This window comes from Vanessa cardui, chromosome 11, assembly GCF_905220365.1.
Source record: "Vanessa cardui chromosome 11, ilVanCard2.1, whole genome shotgun sequence".
NCBI classification, from domain to species: Eukaryota; Metazoa; Arthropoda; class Insecta; order Lepidoptera; family Nymphalidae; genus Vanessa; species Vanessa cardui.
In genome coordinates, this window is record NC_061133.1 from 12,736,147 (window position 1) to 12,751,454 (window position 15,308).

Here is a 15,308-nt window from a genome sequence, read left to right on the forward strand (position 1 = left end):
CAAAGAAACAGAAGAACCTCAATTATAAATATTCGATTAAGTTAGAGTTTTTTATAATGTAAATGAATAAGGATAGATTTTATTCTAACTATATTTAATTTACAGTGTCATATACCTCAAAAAAATTAGTAGTTAATTAAAAGCATAAAAATGAACGGGTAATTTTTTTTGTACGTTGTTCTTTTTACATACTTTTAAGTAAGACAATAATATAATACAAGTTACACATCTAAACGTCACTTTTTTGGCAACGTTCAACGTTGTGACATTTTGCATTTAGTGACATTTTAATCATATCATTTCGAATTATACTAAGTCAAAATCAGTCAGAGCGGTTCTATTATCAATGAAAATGTCTCAAATCGTGTAATTTATGTGTTAATTCGTCGACCTAATTATTAAAATATAAAAGAAAAATGCGTTGCGGAATTTTGTTATTTTTTACTTTATTATTAAGTGTTCGTGCATGGGATGATGATGATTTAGAGGTCTTCGACGTGGTTGAAGAAGTTAATCAGAATTTTTATGAATTATTGGGAGTTTTAAAGGTGAGTGAAAAATGATTGTAACCTTAAATATGCCGAAATAAAACACCCATTTTAAACAAATTATAAGTATAATTTTATTATCTTTTTGTTGTTTTTAAGGATGCTTCACAATCTGAAATAAAATCAGCCTTCAAAAGGCTTACATTGAAGCTTCACCCGGATAAAAACGATGCTCCTGACGCAGATGTTCAGTTTAGGAACCTAGTATCTGTTCACAATATACTTAAAGATCCTGGGAAACGAGAGAAGTAATTACTAAACACAGATAATATAAACTTGTTAATTATATAGATTTTGAGAATACATATATGTCATTTATTTCCAAAATTTAACAACCACAAAAAGTGAATTTTCTTAATATATTACATATGTTTAATGCAATATACTTTTAATCACATAAAATTATCTCATTTTTTTTCCTAAATCAGGTATAATGAGGTCCTTAAAAATGGTCTTCCGAACTGGCGTTCTGCAGTGTATTACTATAGACATGTGAGAAAGATGGGCTTGGCCGAGGGCTCTATAATACTCTTTGTAATCATAACGTTCGGACAGTATGCTGTTGGATGGGCTGCATATTTAGAAAAGAGGTTTACAGCTGTAAGAAAATTTATTATATAAATCGCATATCAACTGTTGCTGTCAAATATTTGTTGCTGATCGATAAATGTTGCAGCCGACAAATCAGTATTATGAAATATGCTACTGCATAGATCCTGCAATTTTGGTTTATACTTTTATTTTGATCAAATTTGATTTGGTTTGTTATGAATCCACAACAAATATTATTATTAATTAACCTAGCTTGTTTATATCTTTGGTATATTTATATGTTATCTGTGGAACTTTCACCATTTTAATTTTCTTAACAGGAGCACATCTTAAATAGTCGAGGCAAGAAGTTTTTCAAAAAGACAGGCTTTGACACTGGCATAGCGGAAATATTAGAAAAGTTACCAAAACCTAGTATTAAAGATACTCTTCCATTTCAAATACCAAGAGCAATATGGTGGTCTATCACAGCAATTCCTCATGGTATAATGGAATTAAAGAGGAGGAGAATAGAAATGATTGAAGAGAAGAAGAGGAAAAAGAGAAAGTAAGTAATTTTATTAATAACATATAATCTATTCGTTGTCAGTCCCGTCTTCACTCATGTTTTTAAGATTGGTTGAATAGTTAAGGTTATTAATAAGATACTTTCACTCTTTGTTGGGGTTCAAGCTTGCTTCATACTAAATCTATACATATAATAAAATTGGAGTGTTTGTTTGTAATATTAGTGAATGAATGTGAGTGAGTGAATGTTTTTGTCTGGCTGTCTGTCTGTTGAGTCTAATCTCTAGAACAGCTGGACCGGTTTTGATGGGACTTTCAACTTCTTTTATTTTAGTTTTTGCGTTAAATTCAAATGTGCACATAGTTGAGGGCACATCTACTTTTATCAGACAGACAGTCAGAGTAACATTCAAATTAATAATATTAGTTGAGAGATCATTCCAATATGTTATATAATAATTATGTTAATTTATGGTAAGGTGATTAATTGGTCACTAAAGTAATTGATTCTTAATTGCAAAAGCAATATCTGTAGACCTATAATATTGTGTTACCTGCGTATACAATGATATGAAATAAAAAAAAAAAATTCTTTTTTTTTTTAATTTTTAGTACATATTTTCTCTGACTGTGATGATAGTTAATTATATTTAAAGTCTAATATTTTTTTATTGTTATTGATAGGGAAGAAGAAGATCGTATCCGGGCTGAGCGCGAAGCAGCGGCAGCTGAGGCCCGTGCGGAGGCCAGTAGTGCCGCGCGGAGGCGTAGGGCTTTCGTGCCGCCCGCCAGGGACTGCCTGCTGGACCCGGCCTCCGAGCCGGACGATGCAGCACCGGTGGCGGTACCCGTCAAGCCTGTGAGTTACTATGATCGATTGATACGATGCTAGGTTTAAATACATACATTGTATTTGAACTTCCTTTTTAATTTATTCGAATTTTGATTGCCAATGTCGTGTAATATTATATATATTTTAATAAAACAGCCGAGATGGCCCAGTGGTTAGAACGTGTGCATCTTAATTGATGATTGCGGGTTCAAATCCAGGCAAGCACCATAGAATATTCATGTGCTTAATTTGTGATTATAATTCATCTCGTGCTCGGCGGTGAAGTAACACATTGTGAGGAAACCTGCATGTGTCTAATTTCATCGAAATTCTGCCAAATGTGTATTCCACCAAACCGCATTGGAACAGCATGGTCGATATGTTACAAACCTTTAAAACCTCCTCGAAGGGAGAGCAGGCCAGTAGAGGGATATTTACAGGCCGTTGTTGTAAAAATAAGGAATGTCATATAAAATTCTTGCAGTCCCCTCCAGTTATATCGGGAGGCCTCTGGACGGACGACGATTTGGTGGAGTTAGTCCGTCTAGTCAAGAAGTACCCGCCCGGCGCCGCCGAGCGATGGGAGAGGATAGCCGAGGCCATGTCTAGGAGTGTCCCCGAAGTTACCCACATGGCTGCGAAACTTAAGGAGAACTGCTACAAGTTACCTGGTCAAGATCAAGCTGATGAAACACCACCCGAACCACCCAAAAAGGTGAGTACTATAAATAAATAAATAATAATAATAATAAATAAATATGAGACAACATCACATACATTACTCTGATCCCAATTTAAGTAGCTAAAGCACTTGTGTTATGGAAAATCAGAAGTAACGAAGGTACAAACACCCAGACCCAAGACAACATAGAAAACAAATGATAATCTATATCGACTCGGCCGGGAATCGAACCCGGGACCTCGGAGTAGCGTACCCTTGAGAACTGGAGTACACACCACTCGACCACGGAGGTCTTCGACTATATTTCGATATGAATTTAGCATTCATGATAATTGAGATATGTTTTTAAAACTTATTAACAATTTTTATAGAAGTCACTTAAGATTTAACACCTTAGTTCCTTATTTATATTTATGTAAAATTTTTGGTCACATTTGGACGGCATAGTTATTTAAATCGAATTTATATTAAGAGTCAAATATAATCTGCGATAGTGATTGGTAATCAATTAAAAGTTTGATAAAATTAATACAACATGATAGGCAAAGACTCTTAGGATGTAATAATCCTATTTACATATAGTCCATTCCAATGACAAAAGGAAACATTCAAAACATACCGTATTTTTCAATATTACACGTGTTTTGTTGATAATTCTGCTATATGATTAAATACAAACAGTTCTTGAGTAATATATCTTCATTTGTAATACAACAATATTTCATTAAACTACATAAATCCAAATCCACTATAATTAAACTTCCACAGTAATGAAAACAGTTTCGTCGACATTCAAGGCGCCATTTTTCGATGACGATCATTAAAGATAGAGGCCTCGACTAAGGATGTTCGCTAAACGAATGGAGACTGAATGAATTTATACAGATAAAAAATATATTATTTTAGTTTTAACATTCATTATAGATATTTTTTAAAATATATATTTATTTAATTGGTTGTAATATATAATATGAATTATTTATTAGAAACGTAAAAACTTACCAAATGAAAGATAATAAAGTTATTTTTTTATACAGTAAGGTTTTTACATAAAAATAACATTTTTTACCAAAAATGTTAAAAGAATTATTTTACTTAAAAAAAATCTCTTATCTCGAAATTTAGATAAGTTTTGTGCATAGCAATTTTATAGTTTTGCAAATAATACAATGTTAAGAAAGACATTCGTCTCTCATCTTTCGTATCATGTGCACGGGTGCTTATTCGGAATTCTCTTAAGTTTTTTATTACAACCTGGCTTTGTTTAAACGGAAAATTACTTTTAAAATCAAAAAAATATATCGTTCCTTAGCATTAATTACCCATTCATTCGATTATTTTCATCTTACTAGTCGAACGCAAATGACATATCAATTCAAGGTCAAAGTTTTTTATTTACATTTTCTCCTCTTCCCATTGGAATAATCTATAATTAGTTTTATTTATAAAATTTGCACTTCATCGGAACAGAGATGGTCCAGTGGTTAGAAAGCATCTTATTCGATGATTGCGGGTTCAAATCCAGGCAAGCACCACTGACTTTTCATGTGCCATCAACCTGCATTAGAACTGCGTGTTGGTAATAAGTTCCAACTTCTCAAACCTACTCCTCAAAGGGTGAGGAGGCCTTAGCCCAGCAGTGGGAAATTTACAGGTTGATGATGACACTTCATCAAACATATGAATCTTAGTTATTGAACTTCATCAGCGAAGTTTCTTAATAATTTTGAAGCCTGGTAGAGGCTTAGAGATTTCGATCGAAAGATTACAGATAATGATAATGATGTTGTCTTGAACGATTTTGGTCTCATTTTAGACCAAATTAGATCAAAGTCAGTCACATATACGACGACCTCCGTGGTCGAGTGGTGAGTACACCGGTTTTCATGGGTACGCCACGCCGAGGTATGTAGATTATAATTAGTTTTCTGTGTTGACTCGGGTCTGGGTGTTTGTTGTACCTTCGTTACTTCTGATTTTCCATAACACAAGTGCTTAAGCTACTTACATTGGGATCAGAGTAACGTATGTGATATTGTCTCATATTTATTTATTTATTTATATATTCCAAGAGCAGGAACGAATCGAGTGAAAATGATGCAAACATTCGGTCAATCTAATAATCCGGTGGTACGCCAAATCTAACACGACCGGAAAAAGTTCAATCAACTTAACTATATTTACGTGTTATCCGAAGCCCGGATGCGAAACTTAAAACAAATTTGGTAGAATGTTGTCTTAAATTTTCGCGATTATTACACATTTAAATAAAACTAGTTATTACTTGGTGACCACGAACGCTGTAAAGTGCTCGAAATGTCGGGATGTTCAAAATAATTAATATACGCGATTAAAATCCGTAATAACTAGTTTTATTTAAATTTGGTATCTTAACGGGGGCACTGTATAAGTTACAAAGTGTTACTTTCCGAAAGAAATACAATTGTTTTCGTAGGGGATTACTTGAAGTAGAGACATGGATTAAGTTTTACTCCAGTAGGGTAGAGATACAGGTCGTGGGGTTTCAGGTGAAGACGCGCAAGGCGGAGGAGACGAGCGGCGGCAACTGGTCGCAGACGCAGCAGCGCGCGCTGGAGGCGGCGCTGGCGCGAAGCCCTAAGGGCGCGCCCGGCGACCGCTGGCAGAAGATCGCCAACGCCGTGCCCGGCAAGACCAAGGTACCCTCGTAGCCATCACTGGCCGCATTTACTTGGTGGTAGGGCTTTACCAAGCCCGTCTGGGTAGGTACCACCCATTCATCAGTCATTCTACCGCCAAATAACAGTACTCGGTATTGTTGTGTTCCGGTTTGAAGGGTGAGTGAGCCAGTGTAACTACAGGCACAAGGGACGTAACATCTTAGTTCCCAAGGTTGGTGGCACATTGACGATGTAAGGAATAGTTAATATTTCTTACAGAGTCATTGTCTATGGGTGATGGTGACCACTTACCATCAGGTGGTCCATATGCTCGTCCGCCAACCTACACCATAAAAAAAAAACAAAAAAAAAAAACCAATGTAGCCACCAGGATAAGCGGCTGGGGCAGTGGCAAAAACTTAACGAATACCAAAAGATTACTTTTATATTAATGATGGTGCTCAATCTATGTGGTTCTGCTTACGCCACAAAAGAGGCAACTAATTGCAATACTATATCGCGGTAAGCTGGTGGAGTATGGGCATGATTGTTGGCTTACATAAATTGCCACTAAAAAAAAAATGTCATGGCTTCATGGGATCAGAATGAAAAATTAGACCTGAGGGTTTGTGCCTTCTGATTTTATGACCCTTAGAGACCCTCTTATCAGATGTGAGAAACATCGTCTTGGTATATTTGTTTAACTTAGGACAGACTGTTCAAAATAGGATTGTAAGATTCCTTACGGCATATAGGCAGGATATAATTTTTTATTAGGTGGTGACACTAGGCAATAAAGAATGTCTTCTCCGCCAGTACATTGTAATATGAAATATTTTAGATAAAGTTTATCGTGAAGTGTGACGAAAGTGAAAGTGTAGTTGAAAGTAATTTAACGCTCGAACGGTCGTTTGGTCACTGTGTTTGATAATAAAGTATTTCAATGGACCTTTTTGTTGTGATGCGTTTACGTAAACGTTTTACGTAATACGAGGTAATATACGGCCGGCCATTCTTTAATTTCTTGGCAAGACTTGCGAACGATTTATTCCGCGTTTATGGTTATGTACTGAATATTTTTAACTTAATTAGATGAATTATAATATCCATAAAAAATCTTAAGAATTTGTTAATAACAAGTTTAAATATGGATAGTTGTGATGATCTCTGACACTCAGTTTCTGATTTCGAACAGAAACATTCTGGGGATAACCATTCGTTCTTTAATTAAATCTTAAAAAAATATTAATAATACAGAGTAGCTTGTTATTTAGTTGTTTTTTAATTATGCTTAATACATTAATTCGTTTGAAGAGTTACTTAACTTCAGGTTTTTAATGTTTATATTGAAATAAACTTGTAAAATATATTTAATAAAGTTTTCCCAATATTTTAGTATGTAATTTAAGCAACAAATTAACTATAGAGGTATCTGGACATGATTTGAATAAATAATGTTTTTGTTTTTTTTTTTGTTAGGAGGAGTGTATGCAGAGGTGCAAATATTTATCAGAAATGTTAAGGAAACAGAAACAGAAGGAAGAAGAAACACAGAAACAAAACGCGGAAACTCCCAACGAAAATGATAATCACAATGACGAAGAAGACTAAATATTAATATAAATATTAATTTTTAATCTGTGGTAGTCTTAATTATCTGTGGTCAAAATTTATTCGCTTTTCTTAGTTGGATGTTCGAATGAAATTACTATTGGAATTAAAAATTGTGACAAAAAAAGCGCATAATTTTATCAATATTTATATTATTCGTTATTTACAATAATAAATGATAACATCTCTAACAATTTCTTTCATTTATATATTAAGGATTAATTTACAACATTAATATATTTTTTTAAATCTTAAAGAACGAAAGGACCCGTTACGAATATCTCAATCTTTTTTTCTGATGATTGAGATTTGAATTCACGAAAAATAATAATGGCTGGTAATCATTTTTAATGACATAAATAATTAGATGATTATTTTGATATTAAATATCCCAGTTAGTAATAAATTATTGAGAATCATTAAATCGACACATTTTATCCCTGCTATTTACCACAATCGAAAGTTTTCATTCAGCTAATTGTTAGGGATCTCGGACTATTCAATTGGTGGTAGTTTTAATTATCTGTGGCGGTGGTGTGGTGGTAATTATCTGTGGCATTTGTTTCTTGGTTTTTCTTTTGGAATTTAAAATTGTTATAGAAAAAAACGCATAATTTATCAATAGTATAATCGTCTTTATTTACAATAATAAATGATTAAAATCACTGGAATCTTCTTTCATTAATACATTTTGTAATAAATCCAAAAGTTATATTTTTTTGGAAATATTTTACATATACAAAGGACGCGTTTCAAGTATTTCGTTTAATAATTTATGTCTTATAATAATGTAATTTCTCAAACTTTTAATAGAAAATAAAACAATCTCTCGACTTATAAATATATATTTTTATTTTTTACTTAATAAGGTCGATTTCTTTCAATAAAAATAAGGGTTTTCAGTTAAACCATCAAGAAAAAGTATTTATTTAGAAATACATAATTGATGTTAAGATTATTTTATTTAAATTTAATTTTTTTAGGATTTAAACTTTTGTACAGATGTCAAAAAATTCAAAAAAAAATCGAATGCCTACGTAATACTTGAAGGTGTCCAATTTTAAATTGCTATCCTCACTTAGAAGTGACTAGGTGGCGATCAGAACTGTCGTCGGGGCGCCGGAGTCCCGTAGCGGACGAACAGGTCGGGGACGGTGTACTCGTCGGGCTCCTTGGAGCGCCAGCGCCCATATTGCGGTGTCGGTTGGTTGTAGGCTTGCGAGTAACCTGCACGAGATGTTTTATTGAATTACTTTGTATTTGATTTCGATAAATGAAGAGGAAATTAACATTTCATTGATGCTTGTCCGACGTGTTTCATGCGATTCAAGTTAATCGTTAAACCGATGTCTACTATTACGGGGTCAATCAAATATTAGATTTATAATGGACTTAAATATATAACAAGTCAATATGGTATGGGCGTATATTGCGGATGAATGAGGAGCATATTGTGAGGAAGGCCTTGAACATGGATGTGGATGGATACAGAGGTAGAGGACCAAGGAAACGACGGATGGATTGTGTGAAAGACGATACGGTACGAAAGAATGTTACTTGAGATGACGTCTGACAGAGAAGTATGGAAGGAGAAGATATGCTGCTCCGACCCCAAATTAAATTGGGATAAGGGCGTGTAGTTGGATGGATGGATATAACATATCATTAAGTTTTATAATTTACTAATGTGATAGGTTTACTATTTTTGGAAATTAATAGAACGGAGATGACTGTTACAAACGATTTCAACGAGTATGTGTATGTGCGAGAATAGAATGGAGATTACTGTTACATATGATTGCAACGAGTATGTATATGTGCGAGAATAGAATGGAGATTACTGTTACAAACGATTTCAACGAGTATGTGTATGTGCGAGAATAGAATGGAGATTACTGTTACAAACGATTGCAACGAGTATGTATATGTGCGAGAATAGAATGGAGATTACTGTTACAAACGATTGCAACGAGTATGTATATGTGCGAGAATAGAATGGAGATTACTGTTACAAACGATTGCAACGAGTATGTATATGTGCGAGAATAGAATGGAGATTACTGTTATATATGATTGCAACGAGTATGTGTATGTGCGAGAGCCTCACCGGTCTTGCTGGGGTACCAGTGCGCGGGCAGGTCGCCGCAGTAAGTTTTATAATTTACTAATGTTAAAGGTTTGTTTATTATTTTTGGAAACTAATAGAATGGAGATTTCTGTTATATATGATTTCAACGAGTATGTATATGTGCGAGAATAGAATGGAGATTACTGTTACAAACGATGTCAACGAGTATGTGTATGTGCGAGAGCCTCACCGGTCTTGCTGGGGTACCAGTGCGCGGGCAGGTCCCCGCAGCGCCGGCACGCGCAGTCGGCCGCCGACGCCACGCGGTGCGGGCGCGCCGAGCCGTCCGCGCACGCCAGCGACACCAGCAGCGGCGCGTAGCGCGTCGCCTGGCAGCACTCGCACGACGAGTCGTGGCTGCCCGTCTCTGCGGGGCACCCACACATTACACACATATGGCTGACGGTTATGACCTTTCTGTTATCGTCATAAAACTTAGAACTTCATATAACGAATAAAGTAAAAAAGTAAAGTAACAGCCTGTAAATTTCCCACTGCTGAGATAAGGCCTCATCTCCCATTAAGGAGAGGGTTTGGAACATATTCCACCACGCTGTTCCAATGCGGGTTGGTGGAATGCACATGTGGCAGAATTTCTATGAAATTTGTCACATGCAGGTTTCCTCACGATGTTTTCCTTCACCGCTGAGCACGAGATGAATTATAAAGACAAATTAAGCACATGAATATAACAAATATAGGATCGGAATTATACCACATTATGAGTTGTGAACGATTTAGTTAAAGCAATAAAGAAGTAATCGACTTTCACTCACGGTTGTTGAACAAAGTTCCGGACTCGCACGAGCCCCTGCACTCCTGGAATCCGTCGAGCGGTTCCTCGTTGACGCAGAGACCGTGCGGGCCCATGAGCACTCGTATCAGGCCGATCGAATCGCTCTTGGGTATCGGCGTTGGTACGCATGTGCCTGGAAAATCAATTAAACAGATTAGAAAAAACTTACCCAAAGTTACCCTTTGTTTGGGACAATAAAGAGTCATCCATCAAAATTACAGGTTTTATTTCGAATATCCAAATATTTCGACCACTAATTTTCGAAATTTGTCAAATACTGAAAACTGAAATTGAAGTTCATTTTATAGGGATGACAATATCCTAATTATGTCGGAATATTTTTACATCATGTAGATCATCGACTTTTGTATAATGTGTTCCTGTAATTCATAGATTAGCAGACCATACTCACTTAGCGAAGACGGTTTCTCCTTGCACACCTGGCAGCAGGTCTCGTTGACGAGGTCCTCCGGGGCGCAGGCCGACATGTCAGGGCAGGGGTGCTGCGCCGACGTCGTGTACACCTCGCCCTCCACCCCCTCGCACGAGAACGTCGTGCAGTTGTCGGCGGATTGCCATGTTGTACCTGACAGATTTTAATAATCATTTAGTACTTAAAAAACTCAACACTGTGGTTCCTGTTCTTTCGGCAGATTAAATACCCTTTTCTTTCTATGTTAGAAAGAATGGATTCTTCTTGAATCCTTAACACTCATTATATTTACCATTGATATCAATGGTAAATATAATGTCACGAACTCTCCCATTTCCCACATAAAGTTGTAATTTCCAAACACTTTTTAGTGATACTATAACTAACTCGAAAATATTACGAATATCTCCCTCTACTATTGCCCTGCTGTTAGATTTCCGTGTTCACATAGAACTATCTCAAAAGAGACTTAGCTATCTTCATTCCATATATTTGTACAAACCTTACAAAATTCTTGGTAGAAAACTTGACACAGCCAGCACGTCTCAGCTTTTCAACAAGCCAACACGTCTAGAACAAAGTAAGAGTATTCCAACTCACCAGGTTCCTTTAGTTCGTCGCCGACCACACACTTGTCCTGCACGCAGTGTCCGCAGCAGACGCCGGCGGCGGGCTCGATGTACTTCCAGCCTCGCTTGCAGTCCTTGACGCAAGTCTCGACGCTGGCGGCGTGCGTGAGGCCGGCCTCGTCGCGGGAACACGTGTAGTTCTTGCAGGGGTCCGAGGATGGCCACGTTTGACCCTCCTGGATAGGAATTCGTAAATCGCTTAAATATATTTTGAGTTTTTACCACAATGGCAATTGCTAACTGATCACACCTCACAGATAGTGGCATTAAAAAAACACCATTTCATACAACAGCATTAACTTAACTTCAATACAATCTGTCAGAGATTCCTACCGAAAATAATATTGCTCAAAAGTACTACGAATAATAAAAACAAAATTGGACGTAGCTAATATTCCTGACTTAATATTTTATAGTCACTTTACAATTGTTCAAAAATGGCTTTGCATATATTAGTAAATTCATGATATTAATGAATTATGTACCTGGTAAATTTTGTTTCCAACGCGGCAAGCGACCGGTTCTTGTTTCAGACAGCACTCTCCTGGAATCTTCTCCTCGCTCAGCACGAACTGTTTCTTGACGGCGTCCGATATTTCGGGACACGATTCGTTCTTACTTTGCACTTGAAGCTAAAAAGGTTTTATACATTGTCATGTACTTAATGCATGATAAGAAGTATAAATACTAAGATTACTTTGAATTTATACATATGAATTACATAAGGTATTATTTACCCTGTAATGGGAATATTTTTTATTGAACAAAAGTTTCAAAATTAATGCTTCCTAGTTCGAGTTTTATACAATTAAATCATTATATTTTGTCAATTTTGGTATGCCTATGAATTTGAAAAAAGATGAAAGATACCCATAATTTAAATAAAAAACTTGCTTGGTATTAATTAACTTGTTTGGCGTTTCAATTATTTATAAGTAATTACAAATAAACAAATATATAGTTTCCCCATTAATATCTCAAACTTCATCGGCAAAAACGTAAAAAACCAGAAAATTTGAGGAATGTTTATGTAAAACTGCCCTTCGAAGGGTTAGGTTAATATTATGATCAAACCTTAGTGTAGCAGGGCTGGGTGTCTTACTGTTGGTTTTCAATACATGCAGTTTGGTTTCGTGGAAGATATAATCAGTTTGTGGGTATAGTGAGTGACAACTTACAGTGCCGTTGAGGTTAGCGCAGGTATAATTCGCGCAGAAGTCTGGCGAGGTCCATGAGGACCCGATGTCTCTCGTGACGCCGTCCACGACACACGCCACGGGCTGGCACTGTCCGCAGCACTGCTTACTGTCTTCAGGTGCAGGTGTGTACTCCCAACCCTGATAAATTATGTTCTCTATGAATTTAGGGGAAACTTCAATTTCTTTAAAACATTCTTGGCACGAGTTCTTACGGGTTGACAGTCGGTATGGCAGTTTTGTACGGTTGTGACCTTCTCCAATTTGCCTTCCTCGACTTCTGAGCACTTGTACGATTCGCAGGGGTTGAAGGGTGACGTCCAGTTCTCGCCAACCTAGTTAAAGAAATATTACTTAGTTATTTGTGTATATCATTAATTTTATGTGTGTTTTTTTTTGACAATACGCATATATGGCTAAAATTTTCTGGTGTAGATCTTGGGTCCTAGCTTAAAGATTAATTTTTTTTAACTGCCAACGAGCACATATAATAGATCCGTTACAGCACTCCTGAAAATTGATGACAATGTGTAAAAATTACCTTGTAAATATTGTCTCCATCTCGGCAGGCCACGTGCACGGCAGCGGGACAGCAAGCGAAGGGCACGGGACGAGGCTCCAGCACGAACTGCTCGGTGGAGACGACGGCGGGACACTCCGTCACGCTGCACTGCGCTATGGCGCCCAGAGGGGACGACTCACAGCGACACGAACGGCATGGACCGTCCAACCACGCGGAATCCATCTAAAAATAATTACGAAATGTATCGCTTTCTTGTACAAGTATCCGAGTAATATTGGTAAAATTACTTCATGTTTCTTTTTAAAATAATATAATGAGATTGGCGGACGGGCAAATTGAGAACCTAATGGTGTGTGGTTACTGTCGCCCATAGATCTTGGTAATACAAGAAATATTAACCATTTCATATAATTCCAATGCATCACCAAGCATGGAAGCTAAGATGCTTACTCGCCATTCAAACTGGAATACAACAAAGTATTGTTGAAAGAAGAATATATGTTGCTGACTTAAACTTACATCTTTAAGCAGCACTTGAGGTGTCGTTCTTGCTTTTTCGCCGCCCTTAGCAGCAGCTTCCCATTCGAGGGTCACAACACATTTGTCCTTGGGTAGTTCTGTGAAATGTAAACATCGTCAGCATCGGACCGATGATTCTTGCAATACGTAGCTGATGTAAGTATACAGACCACATTTATACTCCGGACAGCATTGGCCGGTGACATTTTTGGTGTCTAGCGTTTGGAACTTTTGGCAGGTTGGTGGTCGTGGGCAATTCTGCGGAACACACACAAGCTCGGCGCGTGGGCAACACCCAGTGGTGTCCACGACGCGTTCTATTCCCGGTTCTAACATTTCCACTTCGCTCTCGTCGGGCAGTTTCTCGCATTCGCTCTCTGGCTTGCACTCTGCGATGAAACGTTACATTTAGAAATAATATACGAAACTAAAAACAGAATCATATCTGGATTAACATTTACCGCAAGCAAATTCCTTGCACCCGTCCGCCTTGGTCTTTTGCTTCAGCACCTGGCCGAATCCACACTCCATCCTCTTAGGTTCCTCGCACCTCTCATCCGGTGGTTTGTCAACTGGAGTACATAATTTTTAATTATTTATTAATAATAAATAAATAAATATGAGACAACATCACATACATTACTTTGATCCCAATGTAAGTAGCTAGAGCACTTGCGTTATGGAAAATCAGAAGTAACGACGGTACCACAAACACCCTGACCCAAGACAACTTAGAAAACTAATGATAATCTACATAGACTCGGGCGGGAATCGAATCCGGGACCTCGGTTCGGCGTACCCATGAAAACCGGTGTGCACAACTCGACCACGGAGGTCGTCAAAGGTCGTTAAAGAAATAAGAAACATAAGTTCCAAGAAGATTTTGTTTCGTAAATGATTGCAAAGCGTTAAACAGATCGCCTCACCGCACATGTAGTCGCGGCAGCAGGCGCCGGGGCGCGGCGGGCGCGCGATGAGGTCCTGCAGCTCGGAGCACACGGGCACGGAGCACGTCTGCGTCGTGCACGCCACGTGCGCCGCGCTCTCCTGCGACGGCTTGGCGCACGTGCATTTGGTGCACGCGTCCTCCTGCCGGGGGGAGAAGGGGGGGGGGGTACATTAATGGCGGTGGTGGATTACAACAACAACAGCCTGTAAATTCCTACTGCAGGGCTAAAGGCCTCCTCTCCCTTTGAGGAGAAGGTTTGGAACATATTCAACCACGCTGTTCCAATGCGGGTTGGTGGAATACACATGTGACAGAATTTCTATTAAATTTGTCACATGCTGGTTTACTCACGATGTTTTCCCTCACCGCCGAGTACGAGATGAATTATAAAGACAAATTAAACACATGAATCAGCGGTGCTTGCCTGGGTTTGAACCTGCAATCATCGGTTAAGATGCACGCGTTCTAACCACTGGGGCATCTCGACTCTGGATGGTGGTGGATTAGAAACGAGGTAAAGCGAGTAAACTTCCAAGAGTTATGAGAATACAAGTCATGCATACCACTGGTTATTCAAATTGTGGATAGTAATTATTATTGAAAGTGGGAGAGTACTTCGTGTTGTAAAGTTGTGAGGTTCAATGTCTCATAATATGTAACTTACCTGCCACTCGTCGCCGGCATAGTGTTCCTTCTTTGCGTCACAGGGGAAGCATTTAGTTGGTTCGATGCACGTGTTGTTAACTCTCACCTGAAAGATTTTC

The 15,308-nt window shown here is 37.7% G+C and overlaps 2 protein-coding genes across 2 annotated transcripts in view; one reads left to right on the plus strand and one right to left on the minus strand.

Annotated features, from left to right (window-relative positions):
• Nucleotides 1-250: 250 nt before the first annotated feature.
• LOC124533753 (dnaJ homolog subfamily C member 1) lies at nucleotides 251-7,562 on the plus strand. Its single transcript, XM_047109236.1, has 8 exons — nucleotides 251-548; nucleotides 648-796; nucleotides 977-1,148; nucleotides 1,421-1,647; nucleotides 2,292-2,466; nucleotides 2,924-3,154; nucleotides 5,650-5,799; nucleotides 7,240-7,562. Exons 1-8 carry the CDS (start codon nucleotides 417-419, stop codon nucleotides 7,369-7,371), a joined length of 1,368 nt encoding a protein of 455 aa, XP_046965192.1. The 5' UTR covers nucleotides 251-416; the 3' UTR covers nucleotides 7,372-7,562.
• Nucleotides 7,563-8,345: 783 nt separating this feature from the next.
• LOC124533754 (hemocytin) overlaps nucleotides 8,346-15,308 on the minus strand; it is a 56,190-nt gene continuing 49,227 nt past the window's right edge. The window contains exons 62-75 of the mRNA XM_047109237.1: nucleotides 15,209-15,295; nucleotides 14,522-14,684; nucleotides 14,057-14,167; nucleotides 13,766-13,984; nucleotides 13,596-13,693; nucleotides 13,095-13,298; nucleotides 12,769-12,888; nucleotides 12,536-12,694; nucleotides 11,843-11,989; nucleotides 11,329-11,533; nucleotides 10,708-10,881; nucleotides 10,276-10,428; nucleotides 9,690-9,866; nucleotides 8,346-8,598 (exon numbers count right to left, since the gene is read on the minus strand). Coding sequence (XP_046965193.1) covers nucleotides 8,471-8,598; nucleotides 9,690-9,866; nucleotides 10,276-10,428; nucleotides 10,708-10,881; nucleotides 11,329-11,533; nucleotides 11,843-11,989; nucleotides 12,536-12,694; nucleotides 12,769-12,888; nucleotides 13,095-13,298; nucleotides 13,596-13,693; nucleotides 13,766-13,984; nucleotides 14,057-14,167; nucleotides 14,522-14,684; nucleotides 15,209-15,295 — 2,145 coding nt within the window. The 3' untranslated portion in view covers nucleotides 8,346-8,470. The remainder of the gene's footprint in view (nucleotides 8,599-9,689; nucleotides 9,867-10,275; nucleotides 10,429-10,707; nucleotides 10,882-11,328; nucleotides 11,534-11,842; nucleotides 11,990-12,535; nucleotides 12,695-12,768; nucleotides 12,889-13,094; nucleotides 13,299-13,595; nucleotides 13,694-13,765; nucleotides 13,985-14,056; nucleotides 14,168-14,521; nucleotides 14,685-15,208; nucleotides 15,296-15,308) is intronic.

What these genes read in the sequence shown, in the direction of transcription:
- LOC124533753 (XM_047109236.1), top strand. Translation starts at nt 417, where the DNA reads ATGCGTTGCGGAATTTTGTTATTTTTTACTTTATTATTAAGTGTTCGT. An exon ending in GATCCTGGGAAACGAGAGAA is followed by an intron (nt 797 to 976) that starts GTAATTACTAAA and finishes TTCCTAAATCAG; the next exon opens with GTATAATGAGGTCCTTAAAA. An exon ending in TAGAAAAGAGGTTTACAGCT is followed by an intron (nt 1,149 to 1,420) that starts GTAAGAAAATTT and finishes TTTTCTTAACAG; the next exon opens with GAGCACATCTTAAATAGTCG.